Raw genomic sequence first — 24,867 nt, 5'->3', positions numbered from 1 at the left:
GAATCTAAGATTCAAATGTATGAAGACATTTTATTGACCCTTATTGCCTTTACACTAACCTTTGAGCACAACAGTTTATGGTTTTGAAAAGTTATGCCCTCCTATTGTCTGTCCTTTAGTGTTCTGACTGTTTCTGCCTTTGTTTCTGATTAATGTCTAGGGGCTATGGTAGTCTTGTTTTCTCCACACTGGCTATTTTCCTTTGCTGCTTCTTCCTACCTTCCTTCTGGTATGCCATGACATTAAAAAATGTTACACAAGTTGTTTATATAGAGGAACTAATTGTTCATGTTTAAGAGAGAGAAAAATACTTGGCTAATCCTGAAATCCTGTTTTCTCATTTTATGCTGCTTAGAAGGTTTTTTTGCATGTTGTTTATGACTCTGTGGTTAAAGTTATACTGAAGAAATCTTTGGAAAAATTATAATTTACCATTTTCTTCACAGTCTTATATACTGTTAATTTATTTGCTAATTTGGCCTGTAATAGAAAATATGTTTAATGTCTATGGAGATTGAATGACAAATGCCTAAGGAAAGGTTTGTTGAAGAAAATGTTGTTAAAATGTTCTTTGTGAAATCAGTTAAAGAGTAAGGTGGGGCCAGGTTGTAGTTCACTGGTAGAGCATGCCCAAGGCCCTGGATTCAATCAGTAGCAACAAAGAAACAACCACCATCTCTTCTTCCCCTCCCAAACCCCAACAAAACAAAACCAGAGTTGTATATATTGAAACAATGTGGTCATGTTAGGTTAAGAGTTACAGTCCCAGGAGATCAGAAGGTATGTTTTTGTGGCCTGTTTTCTTTCTTTCCATCACTTGGGTGCTTATGTTTTTATTTTCCAACATATACATTTGGGTTTAAGGATAATTTTACAAGTTCCTACATTGTACTGTTACATTTGTTCCGTCTTCTCCTCTTTTTGTTTCAGGCCTTCATCAGGCCTTCATCTTCTTTCACTTGTTTTATTGTTGTTCATTTTTCTTTTCTTTTTTTTTTTTTGGTGGGATTTAGGTTTTGGAGATAGGGTCTCACAAACTATTTGCCAGGGTTGACCTCCAACCATAATACTCCTGATCTTGGCCTCCTAAGTAGCTAAGATTATAGGTGTAAGCCACGTGCACCTGGCTTATTGTTAGTTCCTGCATACCTTTTCCTTTTTCTACTTCTCTGTTGCCAAAGACGCTGCATAACAGGCAGTAATGTGGAAACACATTGGTTTTTGTTTGGAAACTTCCTGTCAATGGATGCCTTCTGCTCTGATACACTAAAGTGCACTGATTTCTAATCCCTGGAGCAGTTAGGGATCTACTAGTTATTCGCCCAAGCAGAGGCAAATAGGCAACAAATCAGTTTTCTGTGAAGTCTATTTGCCTGTCTCTGTCAGTCACTAGTATTATGTATTGGTTCGTTGTAGCTTGTAGCACTTTTGTATTTTATATGCACAGTATTGGTTCATTCTTATTTTAACTAAATATGTTTAATTAGTATTTAATACTTTTCAAAAGTAAATCTTAAATATAGTAATATAATAATGATCAAATAAACACAAAATGAACAATACATTTATAATGGAATTCATTTCCTGAATTTGAATCATTTCCTTATTTGTGCCTACAGTAGGCACTTTTCAATGTAACCATGTGATTCATAGCAGCCAAATTTCTCCGTAGTTTTAAGTTAGATTTTTTGAATGAATCTAGTCATGTGCTAATTTTTATTTGATTTTGTGTAATTATCAGTAATTCACGAAAGCTGAAGTGTATCACATTTTTATTGACTTTCCCCTGTGACTTCTATTGTTTTTTTTTTGTGGTGCTAGGGATCAAACCCAAGGCCTCTTGCATGCTAGGAAAGCTCTTTACCTACAGCCCCAGCCCCTCTGTGACTTTAAATGGCAAAGATTGACTTTTTCTTTGTTCTACATGCTCATTTCTTATTGATCATGTTGTGGTGTGGGAAGGAAGAGTCCAGTGCTTACTTCATCTGGGACCTAGGCTGATGGATAATTCACCATCTGCAGTATATCGCAGAGGTCAAGAGGTCTCAATTTTGATAGTTAGCAATGAGACTTTGTCCATGAGTTTTGGAGTTAACTATTACATCTCATTAGGTGGCTTTGCAGTTTACTGATAATCATATCTTAAATACTTACTGAATTCATTCACTTCTCTCTGTTTCCATTGCTCTTCTCTTTAAGTTGGTGTCATCTCAGGCTTATATTACTGTAATGGCCTTCCAATAGCTTAAAATCCTTTCGAGGCGGACTGGAAGTTTATTAGGGGAAATACCCCCCAACACCTGTCGGGAGTAAGGAAACTAGATTGAGGGGGAAGTTGAATTGAGTTGAGATTCTTTGTCAACAAAGACCTTAGTTTTTTTGTGTAGAGAGCTGTGAATATTACCTGACCTTTTATAGTTGTCCCAAGTTAGGTCAAAACTGTATCTACTAACCACCGTGTCATCTACCCTTAGGATGGAGCAAAACTTCAGGTAGCAACTAGCTGAGTCTCACTAGTCAGCTGTCAATGCCAATGCTTCTAGCAGTTAGGCTAATGTCCTGAACGAGGGATCTGAGGAGAGAACCCCATTTTATAGTTTTCATATGATTTTTCATGATTGTTCATTTCTAAGAATTTTTAGATTCCCATTACGATTTTTGACTTTTTTTATCTAATAAAATATTTTAAAATAACTGAAAAATTCAACTTTCATTGTATTATTGATTTCTTACTTAATTGCTTTGTGGAGAGTGAATATCTTTTTAATTTAGAATCTTTCAGATATGATAAAAATTTCTTTTTGGAATAAGTCACTTTCAATGCATATTCCATGTGTGCCTGAAAAGAACATATATTCTCAAATTATTATATTTCATATCTTATAGATGACCCAATTGGTCAAGTCTGCCTATTAGGATATTCAAATATTCTACTGATGTTTTTGAATATTTAATCCATTTTTGAGAAAGTGGACTTTCTAATTTTTCTTTATCAGGTTTTGCTGTTATTAGATTAATAGGTATATTATAGTATAACATGTATCTTCTTGGATAATTTTACTTTTTGTCAAAATGTGGTGACTAATTTTTTTTTTGCTTTCAAGTCTGATTTTATGTGATATTAATATACCTAAGCAAGCTTATTTTGGTCTTACCCTTGTGTCTTTTCCATCTGCTAGTAAACTGTTGTTTTAGACATATCCCTTATGAGTGCATGGATGAGATTTAAAATTTTTTTTTTCTTCACACTGCAGTGCTTATCTTCCAGTGCTGGGGATTATGTAGGGGCACTCACACATGCCTAGGCAAGTGCTCTACCACTGACTACTCCCCAGCCTCAATGCTTGTCCTTAATCTGGAGAGATGACTCCATTTACACTTATTGTACTTACTGCTATATTTTGATTTATATTATCTGCTTTTTATTTTTGTTTGTTCATTGTTTGGATTCGAATTCTTTTTCTTACTCTTATTTTCCCCTCTAATCCCCCTCCACTGTGATGAATATTTTATGATGGAAATTTTCTTCTCTATTTCTATTCTTCCAGTGTTTGCCATAAAAATTTCAACTTGGAAATATTCCTTCAGGTATCCTTCATCCTTGAAAACATTTGATGTTGTCAGTGTTTTGGACTTAAGCCATTCTTTTATTTTGTGGTACTGGGGTTTGAATTTAGGGCTTCACACTTGCTAGAAAGGCACTCAGCCACTTAAGCCATGCCCTCTAGCCCTGGATTTTAGCCATTCTAGCAGGCATATAGTAATGATTCTGTTGTTTTAGTTTACAATTCTCTGATGACATATGATGTGTGCATCTTGTCATATTATTTGCCATCTGTGTATTTTCTTTATTGAGATGTCTGTTCAGATCTTTTGCCCGTTTTTAAATTGGATTGATTGTCATTTTATAGTTGAGTTTTTAAAACTGTATATTTCGGATACAAGTTCTTTAATCAGGTATGTATTTTGTAAATATTTTTTCCCACTCTATGACTTGTACCTTCATTCTCTTTACAGTGTCTCTGCCATAATAGAAGTGTTTTTTTTTTTTTTTAATTTAGTTTTATTAGTGTTTTTCTTTCATGGATTCATTACCAAACCATTGTTACCTAGATTTTCTCCTTTTTTTCCTAGTGATTCTGTAGTTTTGCATTTTACTTTTAGATGTAAGATCTGCTTGAATTAATTTTTGTGAAAGATCTAAGAACTGTATCTAGATTTTTTTTTTGGTATATGAACATCCAGTTGTTCAGCACTGTTTGTTGGAAAGACTATTCGATTGCCTTTGCCTCTCTGTCAAAGTTCCATTGACCGTATTCTGTGGGTCTTTTTCTGGGCTGTCTGTTACATTGATTAATTTGTCTAGTCTTTCACTAAAAAGCTGTCTTGATTACTCTAGATTTATAGTAAGTCTTAAAGTTGGGTAGTGTTAGTATTTTAAATTTGTTTCCTTTAATAGCTATTCTGTTTTGCTTTTTTTTTTTTTTAAGCCTTTCCATAGACTTTAGAATCAATTTGCTAATATCTACAGAATAACTTGCCGGGATATTGATTTGTGTTTAATCTGTAGGTGAAGTTTGAATGAATTAAGTTAAATCTGTAACTTAAGTGGGGAGAGTTGATATCTTAATTCAAATGTCTTATATCCTTGGGTATGGAATGTCTGTCCATTTAAATCTTCCTTCATTTCTTTCATCAGGGTTTTGTGGTTTTCCTCGAAGAGATACTGTATATATTTTCTTAGACTTATGCCCATTTCAGTTTTTGGGTGCTAGTGTAAATGGCATTGTGTTTTTAATTTCAAATTAAAATGGTTTTAATTTTAATTAAATACAACCTAACTTTTGTATATTAACCCTGTGTGCTACGACCTTGCTATATAATTGCTTATAAGTTCTAAGAATTATATTTGTTGTTGTTGATTCTTTCAGATTTTCTCTGTAGACAGTTATCTGCTAATGAACACAGTTTTATTGTTTTCTTCTTCATCTGTTTACACTTCATGTTTTTTCTTGACATAGTGAAGGATATAGAACAAGATGTGAACACCTTGCCTTGTTCCTTATTTTATGGGAAACACATCTAGTTTCTCTTTGTTAAATATAATATGAGCTGTAGATTTTTGTAGATGCTCTTTATCATGTGCAGGAAGTCTTCCTGTATTTTTAGTTTGTTGAGCATAGAATTTTGTCAGATATTTTTTGTGCATCTATTGAAATGACCATATGATTTTTCTCCTTTTAGTCTGTCAACATGATCAGTTACATTAATTGAAATCAGTTATATTAGTTAAATTAATTGAATTGACAAAATTTAATTTTGTTTTAAGTAAAGAATTTGTAAGATTCGTATACCGTCCACATTCACAGCAAGAACCTCTTATATGTAGTGCCAGGCAGCAAGTACAGAAATATTCACGAGCTGGTGTTGGTGGCTCACATCTGTAATCCTAGCTACTCAGGTGGCAGAGAAGAGGAGGATCAAGGTTCGAAGCCAGCCCAAGCAAATAGTTCAAGAGACCCTATCTCGAAAAAACCCTTCACAGAAAAGGGCTGGTGGAGTGACTCAAGTTGTAGGCCCTGAGTTCAAACCCTAGTACCACACACAAAAGAAAAATTCACAAAAGCATTGTATGTATAAAGATAATAATATGAAATCTGAATGTCTGTGCACAGTAGAATGGATGATACTGTGGCATATTCATATGGTAAAATAATAACAGCAGCAAAAAAAAATGATGTACATATACCTAAGTTACTTAGGAACTATTGTTTAGTATGTTATTCTCTAGGCATTTTTCAGTCACTGGAGAAACAAATATTTTTGTCTTCATTTTTTAAAAAAGTTTATTTTGCAGTGAGTAATGAGGAATTCATTAAAGTGGAATCAGTAATGTTAATTATTACCAGTGGGTTAAATATTGTTTGGATATAGAATATTCATGGTTTAGAGATGCTAATCTTCAGATTATTTGCTAATTACAAAGACAAAATGGCATGGTTTCCATGAGGAAACTTAATGGGTATTTTAAGCAATCAGACCTAACTCATCAGTAGTGAGACAAATGGAGTTTTTTTTTTTCTCCCTTTCTAATGTGATGCAAAAATGAAGATGCCACATCAGCTATATAGAATTAAAAATATTTGTTAATGTGAACTAAATGAGTAAATAACCAGATACACTCAAATGTGTAATATTTTACAAAAGCTATCAATTTGGAATCTTCAAAAACAACACTGTCATGGACATTCCCCTCAAACAATAATAAACTAACTCCTCCTCCCCACTCACCAAAGAAAAGGCAAATGAACTATTTTACATTAAATGAGCATAAAGCAACATGCCAAATGCAGTGCATATAATATTTGATTTCCCTATAGTTCTAATGTATAACTTTCCTCTTAGGATTTCCTTCTTGTCTGTCTCACATGTTTTTTTCTTGAGTCTTTTATTTCTCTGCTGAGGCCCCATTACCCTAGTCTGTCCATCTAGAGACTCTCCTAGTCCCTGAAATGTCTCTTATTTTCTTTTTATTTTAACCTTTCTTTAGGAAACAAGGCCTTGCAATTAATTATAGGTTTTCCAACTGTTTTTAAAAGAAGACACCTTTCTCCCCCCTTCCCACCTGCCCCCAGTCATACTTTCTCTTTGACTCATGAGTGATTTCTGATTAATATCACTAAGTTAGGAGTAGGGTATTTCCCAAGGATTACTTTGATTTTTTCTTTTCTTTACTTTCCCTTCTCTATTAGTTATTATTGCCTATGAAGGTTTATTTGAAGAAATTGTAAGTTAAAAGGCTAATAAAGTTGTTCTATGAATTATGAATATTGTATTATGAAGATGTCATTTTGTCAGCTTTTAAGTTGTGTTGCTTGAAGAGTGAAGTTATTTATTGTGTCTTATTGTAGACAAGCATGGAGTTATCAGTCAGGTGAAATATTGTTCTTTTTGACTTGGAATCAAAAACTAAATGGGAAAGCTACTAAGCTTTTAGAGACTTCGTTCATTCCTGTATCTTCCGCATCCAAGCCATAGCTGATTCAAATCCTAAAATAAACTTCAAGTCTTTGTCTTCTGTCTCTGTTGTGACCAGCCAAATCCAAGTCACAGCTGTCTGTCACCTGTACTACCACAAAGGCCTTATAACCACTCTCTCTGTTTCTACAATGTCATTTCCACAGCAGCCAGAGTGGTCTTCAAAAATACTGTTATCAGGTCACTTTCATCTCCTACAAAGCACTTTCCAACTTGTCTTTCTGTCAGGAATCTTTCTTCCCATTGTTTTTTTTTCCTGAGGGCTAGCTTCATCTTATCATTTTAGATTCAGTTTAAATGTCAGTTTCCTTAGAGAAGACTTTTCAAGGAAGAGTAACTCTCGTCACTGTCACATCCCTCTGTGTTTTTATTGTAGCACCATCTTACATTTTATATATATGATACACATGTATATTTAGGTGCATGCATATTTATATATTTTTTGTGTGTGCGTGGGACTGGAGTTTGAACTGAGGACTTCCTACTTGCAAACCAGGCGCTCTACCACTTGAGCCACAACTCCAGTCCATTTTGCTCTGGTTATTTTGGAGATGGACTCTTGAGAACTATTTATTTGGGCTGGCCTCAAACCTCAATCCTTCTGATCTCAGCCCAAGTAGCTAGGATTATAAGTGTGAACTACTCCCCAGCTTTGTGTGGTTTTCTATCAGGTAATAGACTCCAGGAGAGCAGGGATCTTTCTGAATTGTTGATTATTGAATATATACTGTACACTTTGTATATAGTACATTTTTTTTTTTTTGAGCTAACGAATGAAAATTTCCTGGTAGAATTAGAAAGAAAACCACTTTCATTGTAGTGGACAACATGATACACTGATTGCTGGGAGGCAAGGAAATCGGAGAAGATGTCTTGTCCTACAGTTAAAACTTCTTATGAAAGTTGAGTCTGTAAAGTTAGCAATAGAAACCTTTTAGTACTTTGATAACTTACGTTTCTGCATTTCCTAAATGTTTTTTTTTTTCTTCTTCTTTTTGGAAGTATTAGTTTTTCTTTAGTTGGGCAGAAAGGAAATAAAGAAAGTAAAGAGGAAACTCAAGGCTGGAATTTCCTTAGGCAGGCTACACCTATTTCTAGTTGGGGAGAGGGTTGAAAGCAGTAGTAGTAGGCATCTAGTGAAAAGATCATAAAGGAAGAAAAACTGAAACAGCACTGGGATCTGAGTTTGCCTTTTTTTTAAGCAATCTCTTCACTGGGTGTGGTGGTAGATACCTCCCAGCACTAGGGGAGGCAGAGGCAGAAAGATGGAAAGTTTGAGGCAGCCTTGTCAGCATAATGAGTTCTAGGCCAGCCTGGGTACATAGTAAGACCATTAAAACAAAACAAAACAAAAAAAAAAACAACTCAGCAAAAAGAGGTATTATCTTTACACCAGGAAATATGCCTCCTTTCAAAAATCTCATAGAATGTTTATTCTGTTAATGATAACGAAGTTTGTGTAGTTTCTAACATACGTCACTGAAGAATATAAAATTAAACAAATGCATTATAGATAAAAAACAAACCCAGGAGTGAGTGCTCCACTATTTAAGAAAATATGAAAGAAAATTAGTGGAAATTTCGTCTAGACTAAGTAAAAGAAGGATAGCAATAACCACCAACTTGTTGACTATTTCTGATTATTCCTGGAATGCCAACTTTTTATTGACTCTTTCTTAAATCTTCTCTTTCCATGACTTAACTTAACTAGAGTAGTGGAGACACACTGAAAAAGTAGGGGTGAGAGACTGGACTGTTTGATATTATTTAAGATCATGGTATGGAATATTCATTTCTCTCCTCTTCAAATGCCTAGGTCTTATTTCATGGCATGGTAACAGCATAAAAATATGTACTGCCTAAAATGTAATGACTTACCTGGCATAAAAAGTTCAGTGGAAAACCTTATCTTTATTTTATTTCAGAATATAGCTCAGATATTAGGGGCAAGTATCACTAACTTCTGCCAGTGTCTCCCTCCCTTCTAACTGTTTTGTATTTGATTTGTTAGAATTCTGTCAGGGAATCTTCCCTTCAGAGGTTATAGGTATATATAGGTCTAATGCTGCATTACCTTTTTCTTTGGGAAATAATATTGTCTTATTATACATTGTCTTTTTCTCTAATGACCTCTCACCTTTTCTGAACATATAATTTTTTATTGACAATTATTTGTTTCTGAACATATGATAGTTTCTTATTGTTAATCTATCTGTTTTTCCAGATAGATCTTGTGAACAAGTACAATTTCCCCATCTTATTGTAAAACTCACAAATCACTGTCTAGTCCAGTTCTGGAAAAAAAAAAAAAACCCTGCAAATTTCTTAATCCTCAGAGGGAACTGAACACAACAGAGACATGAGGTGTACATATCCTGTTGTGTGAATAAATAATTTGGTGGTGAACTGATAACTTTTTTTGTGGGAGAGAGAGGTATGGATCCATTTGTCTAAAATAAGCCCTAAATTGTTGCACACAGGCTTTTGCAGGCATCTCAGTATTGAATTTTTAGGTAATATTTCTGATTCTTTTATTTGCCATTCATCATGAGACAAGTACTATTCTTGCAGTTCTCCTTCTGCAAAGCATGTTAAATCTTCCCTACTCAGCCCCCCAGTCTCTGTTTTCAGTTTTCTTTTCCTCTGCTATTCTACAGATAAGCTGTATTTCAGTACTGTACTTCAAATGAGTTTTACTAATTTCTTAAACTTTTCCCATATCTCCTCAGCTGTCATGTTTCCTGCCCCAAATCTTCACATCCTGTTCATCCTTCATAGCATCATTTAAATGACCCTTTCTGTATTGTTCTTTTGCTAATCCCCTTTTTCTACTTTCCTGTGATCCTTTGCTCTTTTAAATCTCAATGATAGAATTTTTGGGTCCTTTACTTCTCTCTTCCTGAATTATAAGCTCTTAATGTATAAACATGTACTATTTATTTTTCTTCGCACTCTACTTAGCATTGTTTAAAATGGTACCCCACATAAACATAAAAAACAAAAACATTTTTAATCGAATTAACTATGAAGTATTTAGGAAGCAAGTGCCATTTTAACTAAGCTGAAGTTAAGGTGATATTTTGTGGTGTAGAGGTCAAAGGTCTACGACATTTGGCCCCTCTCTTCCTTTTTCATCTAAGGATCCTATAGCTAGAGTTCAATACTATTATAGAAGCATAGGGCAGGAAGGATCCTTGAAGGGCTCACTTACTGCTGCTTTCTTCATAAAAGACCATAAACGAATGGCATTAGATGTATGAGTATTTCTTCTGAGTTTCCAGACAACCTTTAAAGGAGACAAATGTTTCTGGATATAGTGCCATAGTAAAAAATTTTATAACAACTAATCTAAATAATATTGTAACTAACAACTTTATGACTTTATTTTCTCTGGAAATGTACTTTTGTTTAGACCTTACTTTGTACTTTCATAACCTGTTGAATTGGATGGAATAGTGCAGTAGTTTTTCCATAAGAAATGAGACCTGGATATTCTGCTCCAGGCCATAATATATGATATGATAATTTAACATCTAAATATATCTTTTCCATCATGTCAGTTATTGCTGATAAAAACTATAGACAGTCTCTGTGACCTTTCAAATGGTAATACCTCAAGCACCTGGATATTATTACTTTTGAAAAAAGGGAATTTAATCTGTTATCATGCAAATAGCAGTTTTGAAGAATCATAGATTTGTGTGTGCTATGTAAGTTGCTTCTTACATGTTTGGCTGCTTAATACTGTATTTCCCATTTTGGAAATCACCATCAAATGATGTTTTCTTAGTTTTTATTTTATTACTGGGAAAATATAAAATATATTTTTGGACACAAGTAGCCTTTTCATTTAAAAACAATATATATTATCATTACACTGGTGACTTTTTTTTCTGATTCTAAGGAAAGGAACTTTTAAATAAATTATTGTCTACTGTGTTACTGAACATGTGGTCAGTTGTCATGTTCATACATCCAAATGATCAAAGTCTGAACTTCAGTCTCATTCTTCCCTGCTGTTAGGCTACCCTGTCATGATCAAGGCCTCAGCAGGTGGTGGTGGGAAAGGCATGCGCATCGCTTGGAATGATGAAGAGACCAGGTGAGAGGCTGTCCAAAATATACTTTTGATGAAAATCGCAGTTACCAGAGTTTTATTAAACTGACAAGTAAATAGATACCAAAAGCATAATGGAGTAATTATAATAACCATCTCACAAAAGAGTAAAATCCTGTGGGAGAAAAATCCATACTATGCAAAAACCTTCCAAATCCATATTTTGATGATGGTTATCCTATTATAGAAAGGGTTTTACAGTGAATTTTTCATTTTGTTTTTATAGTGTATTTTTAAAAAATTACAGTTACGGTTCTATTTTCGAGGCAGAAATTACCAGCATTTGCCAGTCTAATTCAGAATGTTGTCTAAAGATTTGAACCAGATTTCAGATCAGTTGTAATTTCATTGAGAATTTATGTGTTAATTAAATATATATTTGCCTTTTTTTTGCTAGTGTATAAAAGTAGGGAATTACTTTGATAATTTTATAGTGTGAAATATATTCTTCTTCTTCTGATTTTAAAATTACTGTGTCCTTTATATAAAATGCACTCTGTTGTAAATTTATGTGTTCTTTTTACTAGTTTTAGAAATCAAAAGTATCTTTTTTGTTGTTATTATCTTCCTGCCTTAATCTCCTGAGGGCTGGAAATAAAGACGTGTACCACCATACCTAGCTAAAAGTAGCATTTTAAGATAATTAAAAAAAAAAAAAACCAAAACTTAATGCATGATTATGTCGTTACTTCGAAAGAATTAGAAAGAGTTGTTCAAGAAAGTACCTAGTATAAGCAGGCTTTAGGAAACACTGTTCACATTTGTATTCTTTATTTTCAGATTTAGCAGCAGGAAAGATTCATGTTGTTTTTGGAGACGGGAGAATGAAAAAAATCACAGAATTATTATTTTATTGTTAATGTTGTCTTTCCTGCCCTTTCTTCATCCAGAAGTAATCTGGTCTTCTAAATGACTAATTCTGCTTTCTTTTTCTCTCCTTATTTCCTTCCCCAGTTGCTTGGCTCTTAAATCTCTCAGGGATGTAAATCTGGATTACTAAGTGTGAAAGTAATCCAGGACAGTGGAGTCCAAACCTTACTCAGAAATTAGGCTCTGCAGTGAGCAAGAGGGTGAAAATCTCTCGAAGGCAGTATGTTCTCCTTTAAGACCTTGTTTGGCTTAGAAGACCATTGTTCCTTTGGTTGACATCAGAGAAGGAATGTGGCTGATGTGTTGAGGTCTTTAAACAAAAGCCTCACTTTCACAGTGGCACTGGTACCAGATATCGACTGAGTAACAACAGATTCTCCTCTCCCATCTAGCTAGTAAGAAGAATCATGTATTAGCTATATTTGTTGAGAACCTGTTGTTTGCAAGGCATTGTTTTAGCTTGGTGCAGGGATATAGTAAAGAATAAAACCAGGAAATAACCCAGTAATCCAATCCAATTTATATTCTAGATTCTTAACTTTTAATTCAGGGACAGTTCATGAATGTGGATGAATAAAACATACACATATTCTTATGAGCCTATACCTGGCATTTTAGTGTTTCCTCCAGTGTAGCAACAAACCAAAGTAATAGTAGTATCTGTGGAGCTTTTCACTATTATAAAATCACATATATTTTGTTATTCCATTATGGTGTTAATAGATATCTCTAAATTATAATGATTATTAGACCTGTTTTTGGACCTTATTAAGTAGAGAACCATATGTGTTATATCCTGAATGCTTTTGACAAATACTTTGAGGTTTATTTCAATATAATTTGTCTCCTTGATCTAATCCTCTGCATTTAAAAACTTTAAAATCATTTTCTATGTAATGATTTATTTATTTGCTGTGTTAGTGATCAAACCCAGGACCATGCTTTTGCTAGGTAAGCACTCTACTTGTAAGCTAAACCGTCAGCCTGCTTATTAAGTTTTTAAGATACAGGGTCTTGCTTTGTTGCCCAGGATGGCCCTGAACTCTTGGGCTCAAATGATCCTTCTGCCTCAGCCTCCTGAGTAGCTATTACTATACAGGCACATGTCACCACACCCTGCTGTCCATGCATTTTATTGCACTTTAATCCTTATTTTAGCAGAAATTCATAAGCTGCATCATTTGGCAAAGGGACTCATGGCATACACAAGGTTGGGAATCCTGATATGGTGGGAGCAAATCAGTAAAAATGAAAATGAAGTCTATGAAAGATTAGAGGGTAGTATAAGGAGAATTAGAGGAGGAGAGACAGGAGGAGTGCTGGAGCGAATTCCTCTTGAAAACAGGAGTGCCAGAGTTGTCCTCACTGAGAAGATAATGTTGGAGTGAGGAGGTCAGCGTGCAAGAAGGAAATTAGGGCCCGGAAGTGGGGAAGTAAGCACAGGGGTCCTCATGCATGAGCATTGGGAGTGCTCCAGGAACATACAGTGGCCCGGTGATGGAAGGAAGGAAGAGTAGTAAATGAGTCAGAGGCATTTTGACTGGGGTGGAGGTAGATTATGTAGGCTGCTGAAGGCCCTACACAGTGAGATGGGGAGCTATCGGAGGGTTTTGAGTAGAGAAGGCAATCATGGAACTTGAAACAAATTCCTGACATTATATATATAACTTTAAAAATTTTAACATTCAAATAAATAAAAAGTAGAAGAATACAATGAATTTTTATGTGTGTATCATCCAGATTAGCCACTTACCAAGATTTTGTGACTTCAGTTCTATAAGGTTCATCTAGATGCTATCTTGGTAACAATGAAGGGGTGAAGAATCATGAGCTCTGGAGTCAGGGAAATCAGAGGCTGTTGCAATAATCTATGCAAGAAAAATGCTGATGGTTGCTGTCACCAGTATGATAAGGTGGAGGTGGTAGGAAAGAATTCAATTCTGAAAGTAGAGACAAACATCACTAAATGAGTGAATATAGAGTGGAAGTGTTTAAGCATGATGTGTAGGCACCTTTTTTTTTTTCTTGTGATCTATTTGGTCTTAGTGTTGAATTTCTATCAGTTAAGTATCTATGATGCAACTCAGCTTTACTTGAAAATTTCTGAGGAAATGCTGAGAGGTTAAGGTCACAGTGTAGGCTTTTATTTCCGTAACTAGAGAATGCTTAATTGATCGTGTTCGTGTGGTCTGTCTGGAACTCTCTCAGCCTGGCTTTGTAGATTGTCTTAGAGCACTGGTTAACTATGAGAAATGTTTGGAGTTGGGCTGACTGGTGTCTGCGTGGGTGGAAACAAGTAGAAGGGGAAGAGAGACGCTTTGTCCCATTTTGACCTCATTGTTTTATTTGACATTTTATCTATCAAAGTTCAGATTTGAGACTGTGTCTTGTTTTTAATTTGTAACCCGTATGAGCCAGGGTACCTTTCTTTGGGTGGCTTGAGCTTCCTTGAAGTATGGTGGTTTTGGACTTAATATAAGGGGATCCAGAACTCCTAGATCAGTTGTTTCAAATCCAAGTGGAAGCTGTATTGCTTTTTATGACCCAGTCTTAGAAGTTGCACAGGTTCCCCTCCACCATTTCCTTTTGATTACCAGGGAGAACAAACTTCTCTAATTCAAGGAGAGGGGAGTGGGATTTTACTTCTTCTCAAAGACTTGACACATTTCTCAAAACAGAACACAAAATAGGAGATACTTTTGTGGCCATTTTTGGAAAGACATCATGCTACATACAGGTGCTTCCTAGGAAAGAATGAAATAATAAAGATACTGAGTTCAACTTAGTGGTTTTGTAAAAGATGTATATTATGTGAACTTTATTTTTTCTCCTTGTTTTTCCCTTTTGCATGATACTTATATAGCATTTTCACTGAAAGTGGCCGATAACTTTTTTAATGGAGGAATTATCCTTCACAGTCTCTTGGCATTGTGACTTGCTATGCTGTTTTTGAACTTTAAATTTTAATTTACAGTTTAGTATTTTCAAAGTCATTATACTCATTTAGATGTCATCCTTTAGTAAATAACTTAACCTTTTCTTGGCAAGTAAATGGCACATTGATTAAAAATATGTTCTTTGGTTAATAAAAAATAGATAAATTTCTACCTAAAATATTACTGTCTTCAACTTGGTTAACTGTCTCTGAAACTTTGTTTAGATTAACAAAAGTGTGACACTATTAGATTTAATGATACATGCTCTTTGTTTTAAAAAAGTTATTCTATATCCCTTATTTATTTTGGAAAATCAGAACTATGGAAGAGTTAAGAGAACAGTCCAATGAGCTCACATATGTTGTATTCTATAACCACTAACTGTAAATATCACGCTACACCTTAACCACTCCTTCCTTTCCTCTTTCCCTCTTAAGAATGAAATTTCTTTTTGTACAATTTCTTTTTGTAACAGCATGTTAGTATTCTTTGGATGCAGTATAAACTTTAGTAGCCATTAATGCTTTATCTTTCATCCTAAGGAGTGTTTACCTCTTGTGACATTTTTGCTTAGCTTTTTAGGAAAGGAACATCAGCACCTTGTATTGGAATGTTTACTATATTGGAAAGATTTTAAAAAGAATGTTTGATGTTATATGTTGAGATGAGAATTATGAAATTTGTTAGATTTGGACTTTGCATATTTTCATAATAATCTCTGGTCTTTTCTCTCCAAATTTAAGTGAAATATATTAATTGAATGGAATTGATCATGTCTGTGTGTTTGAATATCTGCAGTAGACTTTAGGCACTGTGAGGGCAATTTCTGTTCTATTTTTGTATTCCCAGTACCTAAGCTTAGTTTGGTGATGAGTAATTATTTTTGAATGAATGTACAATTGAATGCAATGATAGGTTTTGTTTTGCTTCATTTTTGGTGCTGGAGATTGAACCCGGGGCCTTGCACATGCTAAGTATGTGCTCTGCCACTGAGCTGCACCCCCAGCCTCAAAGGATACAGTTTCCTATAGCTCTAAAACATGCCTGTCACATTTTCAGATGATACCTTTTTAGTTTGCTGACTTTGATTTTTTTATTTCTGGTGTTCTTGGCTTAAAAGACAAATGAAAGCTTTTAATCACTACAGCAGAGACAAACTGTAAAGTTCTGTTTTTGTCTTTGTGAATTATAATATCCCATGCAATAAAAAGTTGGTTATATGGTATTGAAAACAGTGATTCATTATACTTCTAGTTTCTTTGAAATTTTCAGTCTCCTGAGAGTCAAACTCCATTTCCCTAAATCAAAGATGTAATGGAAGACTAAGAAAACCTAATACCTTTTCTCTGAGGGAGCAGAAATAGGAGATTTCTGTAACAATTTGAAATTTGTCCTCTACTCAGTGTTTGCCTGCAGTGTTACATGTTTCAGGCACATAAACAAACATATGAGATCATTATTTTTAATATTGCCAGATGGACTGTTTGCACTTTAAAGGATTAGAAGAAACTGGCTTTAATATTTTAGGTTAAATACAAGTATTTAGTCTGAAGATGAACTGTTTATTAGAAGTAAAGGAATTAGATTCTATATTCTGAATATACCAATAAGTGGATAACAAAATTTTCAGTTACTTTTCAGTTTGAGTAATGGTCTGGCCAAATAAGCCCCATTTTTTATTAATTTAGTAAATCTATTTTAATAATAATGCTGTACATTAGTTTAGGAATAAAATATAGAAAGCAATAATTAAATCCATATTTTTATTTTCAAAAACTGTTCTTTTAAATATTTTGATCAATTTTAAAGAAGATAAAATTGTAGTGACCTATGTGGGTATGTGGGAAACAAATGCATTTCAAGATGTATAATTTAAAGTGACAGGAGATGCTCTTAAGAATCTTTGTACTGTATTTTCAATCTTGACAATTGCATTTGCTTTTGTTTTGCACCAGTTGTGCACTTAGCTAGGATAAGTACGTTTTTGTTTGCATTTTCTAACTTCTGAGTCAAATGGATATGCTATTGTATACTGTTTTGTTAGTGGTATTTAAAATTGGTGAAACCAGTACCAACATTCCTGTTTCAATAGAAAATCTCTAATCAAGGAAGTTAAATGACATATGCAAAGTCACAGAGTTAGTAAGTGGAAGAATTTCAGTTCAATTAAAGTTATCTTTGACACACATGCACAGGAAAGCAATGCAAGTCAACTCCCTGTATAGCAATCCTTATCTCAACTAGCAAAAACCCTTGGCTCTTCCTATTATTGCTTATACTCTCTTCAACAAAATTAGAGATAAGGGCAAAATAGTTTCTGCCAGGGTGTGGGGGCAGGGGGGAGAAATGACTCAAATATTGTATGCACATATAAATAAAAGAAAAAAAATTAAAGTTATCTTTGCATTGAGTAAATATTTTTCTGCTTTGTTATGAAGCAAGCTGAGGTAAATATTGAATTGTTTTTGTTTCATTAGTCTCTTGTTCTTTATGCTTTTACAGGGATGGTTTTAGATTGTCATCTCAAGAAGCTGCTTCTAGTTTTGGTGATGATAGATTACTAATAGAAAAATTTATTGATAACCCTCGTCATATAGAAATACAGGTTGGTATATTTTAAGATGCTTTCTAATTATTATGAACTTTGTTTGTTTGTTTATTTATTTAATATGGTCCTGGGGTTTGAACTCAGGATCTACACCTTGAGTCACTCCACAAGTCCTTTTTTGTGATGGGTTTTTTTCAAGATAGGGTCTCACAATGAACTTTTGTTTTTTTTTGGTACTAGGGCTTGAACGCAGGGCCTACACCTTGAGCCACTCCACCAGCCCTTTTTTGTGAAGGATTTTTTTCAAGATAGGTCTTGGCAACTGTTTGCCTGGGCTGTCTTTGAACTGTGATCCTCTTGCTGTCTGCCACCTGAGGAGCTAGGATTATAGGTGTGAGATACCAGTGCCCAGCATGATTTATAGATAGTATCATTTAATCTTACTGGAAAACATACCCTTTCTTCCATATAGAAGGATTGCAATTTATTTTAGTATGTTTAAATAAGTCCAAAATAAGTTGATCACCTGCTTTTGGATTCTGGTATTTGTTTTTAATCAAAGTGCTAAGATATTGATTTGGGTGGGAGTTATGTAAAAACCTACCTCCAAATAAGAAGCAGTCTTAAGATGTCTGGCTAGGCTAAATGTAATCTATCTACAGAATCATTCAATGTCTTCTGGGACTGAGCCATTTTGGGGCATTGTTTTAAAAAAAAAATTAAAAAGAAAGAAAGAAATTCTGACCTGGACTCCTGTATTATTTCAATTCTCCAAATGTCTGTACTTTGCTGTGACAAGAGTTCTGTTAAAAACAGGTTATTGGCTGGCAGAGTGGCTCAAGTGGTAAGAGTGCCTGCCTAGCAAGTGTGAGGCCCTGAGTTTAAACCCCAGTGGGTCCCTCCTCCAAAAAAAAAGAAGTTATGTAGATATGAATAAATCATATCTTCTGTTCAAATTAATATGTAATCTGGTTGTTAAAGTTGTTGTGGGGTGTGTATTTCAGCAAAACAAAGCAGGTTTTCTGAACTGTAAAAGACAACCTGTTCGCTATTTTCACTTGTCTCTGCTGTTTTCACTTGTCTGTCAGAAATCCTTCCTGCTAATTTTAACAGGTATGACCATAAATTGATACGTAACACTTAAAACTGATAGAGTATGGATATCAAATTAGAAACTATTGAATTTTATTTATGTTTTTATCTTAATTTGATGGGATAGAGAACCAGAAAACTAAATAAAAGTTCATTTGCTGACATTGTCCCTTTTGTTGGGAATACAATATAACATAGTCTTGTGTTTGGTCACTTTTTCTTAAGTTTAATGAGTACTTTATATATATATATATATATATATATATATATATATATATATATATATATTATCTACATGTAGAAAATCTTCATGTAGATTTTCAAACTTTCTGGAGTAGGAATAAGTATGAATAAGTGTGGAAACATAGTTGGTAGTTTTGAAATGTTGAACATAAGATATTTTTGAGGCTAGCAGGTTTTGTTTTTGTTGTGTTACTGTTTTTAGATTTTTCTAACTTGAGATATCATGTATAAACAGTGAAATAAAAAAACTTAACTGACAATTCAATAAAAATTTTATACACATATAAATGTGTAATGATTATCTAGATATGAAGTATTTCTATTAAATCAAAAGATTCCTTCATGAATATGATGGATGGGCTTCATATACATGTAGGAAACAGAAAGATAAAACCTCTTGCAGTTACTTTAAGTGGGTCGGGGAGGGGATAACGGGAGGGGGTAGCAGGAGGAAGATGGGGCCAATCTAAACAATGTATAATGAAAGACTATTTGGAATTGTCACAGCAAATCCCCCTGTACAATGAATATATGCTAAGAAAAAAGAAAAAAAGATTCCTCATGGTATCACACTTTTTCCTGTTGATTCCTTTCCTTGCCTAGTACAAGTAACTGCATTGTGACATCTAACATAGGTTAGGTGTGTTTTTTTTTTTTTTGTTTTTTTTCTTTTTTCTATTTTGGTGCTGGGGATTGAACCCAGAGTCTCCTGCATGCTAGTCTCTATCACTCAGCTCTGTCCCAAGCTCTGTGTGAAGTTGAAGAACAGAAAAAACTATGTAATGGGACTGGGAGTGTTGATCAGGATGTGTGAGGTCCCTGGGTGAGATTATTAGTACCACAGAAAAACCATCAAACAAACAAAAACACCAACCTTCATGTAAATGCAGTCATATATTTGTTTGGCTTTTTATTTATATACAGCATCATTTTATTGAGATTCTTTTTTATTAGTGTATATTGATTACATAAGGGGGTTTCACTGTGATATTTCCATGCGTGTATATAATGTCCTTCCACCCTCTCCCCTACCCCTGCATCCTCACCAGCATTTGTTATTGGTTGTTTCTTGATGGTTGCTGTTCTGACTGGGAAGGAGATGGAATCTCAGTGTAGTTTTGATTTGCATGTCCTTTATGGCTAGGGATGTTGAACATTCTTCATGTTGTGTTTGTTGGCCATTTGTATTTGTTCTTTTGAGAACTTTTTAATTGGATCATTTGTTCTCTTGGTGTTTAATTTTTTGAGCTCTTCATATGTTGAGGACATTATTCCTTTATCTGATGAATAGCTGGCAAGGATTTTGTCCCATTCTGTGTAGGTTGTCTCTTCCTTCTGATGATTGTTTCCTTTGCTGTGCAGACGCTTTTTAATTTCATGTTATCTCATTTGTCAATTCTTGCTCTTATTTCCTGAGCAATTGGACTTCTATTAAGAAAGATACTGCCTGTGCCTGTATCTCCAAGTGTTTTCCCTATATTTTTCTGTACTAGTTTCAAAGTTTCAGATCTTACATTAAGATCTGTAATCATTTTTATTTTATTTTGTACAGGGTGAGAAATAGGGATCTAATTTCATTCAGTCTTCCACATATGGACCTCAACTTTCCCCAGCACCATTTCTTGAACAGGCTATCTTATTTCCAATGAGTGTTTTTGACTCCTTTGTTGAAAATCAGATGACTATTAACTGTGTGGGTTATTTATGAATCTTCTGTTCCTTTGTTCTACATGTCTATTTTTGTGCCAGGACCAGGTTGTTTTTATTACTATGGCCCTGTCACATAATTTGAAGTCAGGTATTGTGATACCTCCAGCATTGCTCTTTTTTGTTAAAAAAAAAAATTATACCATGTTGTTCCATTGTTTGAATAACCCTTAACTTATCCATTTTCTGAGGATGGATCCTTGGGTTCTTTCCATTTAAAAAAAATTAAGAATAACCTGCCATCTTTTTGTGGATATATAAATTTTAAGGGGATATACTGAGGAGAGAGATTGTTGAGCTACATAGTAATATTACAGTTTCAAGAGATATTGTGGTTATATTAATACATTCTCCCAGAAACATGAGAGTTTCTGTTGTTGCTATCCTGCTCAACACTCAGGATTTTCAAGTTTTTAAAATGTGTAGCCCTTTTGGTGGACATGTGACTGTATCACTTTGATTTGGATTTCCCTGACGAGTATTGATGTTGGGCACCTTTTCATAAGATATCAACCATTTGGATAGTTTCATCCTTGCCTCTCTTTTCAAATTAGATGTTTAAAAATTGAGTGTTCTGAATTTTATGTATATTTTGCTTATGAGTCCTTTTTCAGATACATGGTTTCCTTTTCTTTTTTCTGTGGCTTGCCTATTCACTTTGAAGAACAGTGTAATTTCTTGGAGTCCGGCTGACTTTGAACTCATAATCCTGCTCTCTCTTCTCGTTTGCTGTGACTGTGGGTGTGTGGGTGGGGGTGCCACTATGCCTGGCTTGGAGTTTGAGTTCTGTTGTTTTAGATGTGATACATATATATTACTCTCCTGGAATGACTGTTTTGTTTGTTTGGTGTGAGGATCACAAACTAATGCTCCGTAAATGTTTGTATGTGTTAAGGAATTATGTGTACATTGGCTTTTTTAGTTGATCTTAATTAGCCATGGCATATAGTCTGGGTGATTTTATTTTTCAGTGGTACTATGGTTTGAACTCAAGGCTTTGCTCTTGCTAGGCAGGTGCTCTACCACTTGAGCCACACCTCCAGTTCATTTTGCTCTGGATATTTTGGAGATAGGGGCTTGCTTTTTTGCCTGTGATCCTCCTGTTTTAAGCTTCTTGCTGTCACTAGGTGATACGTGTATACCACCATGCCCAATTTTTTTTCCATTGAGATAGGGTCTTGGGAGCTTTTTTCCATGGGCTTGCCTGGCACTGGGATCCTCCTGATCGCAACCTCCTGCATACCTTGGGATGACAGGCACATGCCACAAGCTATTGGTTGAGATGGGTCTTGTGAACCCCTGCCCAGGCTGGCCTCTAAATGTGATCCTCCTCATTTAGCCTTCCAAGTACCTAGGATTACAGATGTAAGCCACCAGTGCCCAGCCAGATATTAAAAATATCTGGGTGATATTTTTAAACAGGTGAAAATATCTCTTACTAGCTTAAATGGGCAACACAGATGTTTCCCATATCTGATCTACACTTGGAAGGCATTTTAACATCATTTGCTTATTTTTCTTCTATATTCCTTTATTTCTATTAGATAACTTGTGCATATGATAAAGACTGTTAAACAAAAAGCAATCTTCCCTTTTACCTTGTCTCCAAGTTCCATTTTCTGTTCCTAGATGCATTCTCTGTTGCTATTCTTTGAATGTCCATCCACAGTCTATAAGGTATCTATGTATAAATCACCTGCTAGTTTTCACATGGGCTGTCACATACTGTGTCCTTTTCCATATTGAAACTGTACTGTCAACATGAATGATCCCACTCTGTGTTTATACCCACTCTGTGTTTCCAGTCAGACAACTAACTACTGGCATTTCCTGGGATGGGTTCAGGGGTCCTGAGGGCTTGATTATGTGGAGCAGTCTATTATTGTGAACTTTTTTCAGGAAGTAGCATGCCTTTTTCCACATTCAACAGATGTATATCAATAAAGGACTGCATTAAAAATCAAAAGCAGGGGGCTGGTGGAGTGACTCAAGTGATGGAGTGCTCGCCTAGCAAGCATGAGGCCCTGAGTTCAAACCCCAGTACTGCCCCCCACCCCGTTAAAAAAAAAAAAAAAGAAAAAACAGATCACTGTGTGTTTAAGAATTAACCTCCCTTAAGCATTTATAATTTTTTACCAATATATCATCAGATCATTTTTTGAATGCTTAACTAGTGCCTCAAACTTTTTAAAGTGAATTAAGAGTCTATACAGAATTTGGAGAAAAACAAACTCTTGATTCTATATATGTATTTGGTATTCTTAATTGGAAATATTTCTGAGAATTCCTGGGTATTTTACTTTATTTTTTGGAGACTAATTTTACTTTCATTTATTTGACAAATAGAATTTAAAAACAAGCTTGAAAGTTATATTAATAATTTAAATAATTTTAGATGTCCCTCACACAGCCACTTTTGAGTAACATTTTTCTCCATTACTTGGAGTCATTCTTCAGTTTTAGATGCTTTTATTTTAAAAATTAATGTTGCAATCATATATTAATTATTTTATTTTAAATTTTTATTTACTTATTTTTTGGGGTACTGTGAACTGAACTCATATTTGTGCTGTACCACTTGAGCCTCAGCCCCAGTCCTTTTACTTTTTATTTGTGTTTTTAGATAGGGTCTCATGCTAACTTTGTCCAGGCTGGCCTCAAACCAAGATCCTCCTATCTTTGCCTTCTGATAGCTGGTATTATAGGAGTGAGCCACCACCCCTGGCTAGCTATTCATTTTATAGTTTGTTATATCTGATATAACCTTGATCTTCTCTGATTTTTTTTCATCAGCCATATAAAATATTAAGATGATATTATCTGCTGTTTATAATCCATAAAGAAACAGAATGCTTGCCCAGGGAGGGTGAATAGCCATTTGGAGCTAAAATTAGTGCTTTATCTTATGGCTTCTAAAACAGATCTTGCCTCTGTGAACTTCATATATATGTTCAGAAATACACAAGTAACTATTCAAATAATTCAAGTTTAACTGAGTTATATTTTGTCTGGCAGTCCTAGCTTATTACTCATTACAACAGATGTGAAAAAATCATAATGTGTTATAGTTAACCCCAGACTCTAGAAAAAAACAAACCAGTTTCCTAAAACTAAAACACAGTAAAGATATCAACATATAAACTACAGGCTCCATATTGGATGTAAATGCATAGACTATCACTTCTGATCAACAAATATTTAATAAAGATAACAACAAACATGTGTTTGTGATAACGCTGTGGTGCCCCCCCCCCCAAGTACCATTGACAGCCAATATGCAGGATCCCTTTATTGACATTCAGTGTGTCCTTCACAAAATATGTGCAATGGATTCTGATATTTTACCCATTGTACTTGGAATGTATCATGAGATTCTTTTCCTCAAATATTTTTGCTAAAAATACCTTACTGAATTTTTGAATTATAAATATAGCTTTTCTCTGTTAACATCAACTTAAAGAATGTGTTGAGAGGTGTGTTTGTTTGGTGAGGTTTGAGTAGTACAAACCAAGAGAAGTTGCTTGAGGGAAAATGTTAGCTGGGTACATACTCAGGTTTTTGACATGATACTACTCTTAGGTTTTAGGTGATAAACATGGAAATGCTTTGTGGATTAATGAAAGAGAGTGCTCAATTCAGAGAAGAAATCAGAAGGTGGTGGAGGAAGCACCAAGGTAAGAGTATCTTCCAGTGAAAATTTATAAGATAACTTGCTTTTATCTAGTTTCTAGATTTCTTTTTCATTTTATTGGCCAAATTAACTTCAATATAGACTCTATTAATGTCTGTTTTTATAGTTAAGAATTTGTTAATTGATCTTCCTCAGTATGTTAGTACATAAAACTGAGAGAGTACTTGCAAAATAAGTGGGTGTTGATTAGAAGAAGTTAGGTAGACAATAAACTGACTTGTATAGGCTTATAGGTAGTGTAGAATCTGCTGGTGTTTCATGCAGTTTCTGGAATATATACCTTCCAGGTTCTCATGTTTTGGTGGTTTCATCAAACTGATTCTGAATTTTTCCTACCTTGAAGGACTTCTGAGGCATAGTTCTTGAAAATCCCTTAATTTATCAGAGCCACTTTCGTACTTATTTAGGTCACCTTTCATGTGTTTTGTGTGGCAATTTGATGGAGCCTTATGTTCAAGTTGGTATTTATATATATTTTGGTATTCTCTTGTTTGTAAAAATCCCTAGTTGAGTGTACATAGTTGTTTTGAATTATCAGGCACTAAAAATGTATCCAATTGTAGTTTTAAGTAGCATAGTCAGCATACCTTGATACAATGTAGTTTCTGAAAAGAGTAGATGTGAA

The 24,867-nt window shown here is 34.5% G+C and overlaps 1 protein-coding gene across 3 annotated transcripts in view; it reads left to right on the top strand.

The window, feature by feature from the left end:
• The window catches only part of Pcca (propionyl-CoA carboxylase subunit alpha), a 356,147-nt gene that overhangs the window by 121,060 nt on the left and 210,220 nt on the right, over nt 1-24,867 (top strand). For all 3 annotated transcript variants that reach the window (XM_074043045.1, XM_074043043.1, XM_074043044.1), the window contains exons 9-11: nt 11,062-11,140; nt 17,464-17,566; nt 24,131-24,225. In XM_074043045.1, the coding sequence (XP_073899146.1) occupies nt 11,062-11,140; nt 17,464-17,566; nt 24,131-24,225 (277 nt within the window). The remainder of the gene's footprint in view (nt 1-11,061; nt 11,141-17,463; nt 17,567-24,130; nt 24,226-24,867) is intronic.

This window comes from Castor canadensis, chromosome 10 (genome assembly GCF_047511655.1).
Source record: "Castor canadensis chromosome 10, mCasCan1.hap1v2, whole genome shotgun sequence".
NCBI lineage: Eukaryota > Metazoa > Chordata > Mammalia > Rodentia > Castoridae > Castor > Castor canadensis.
This window is presented reverse-complemented; position numbering and strand designations above follow the sequence as displayed.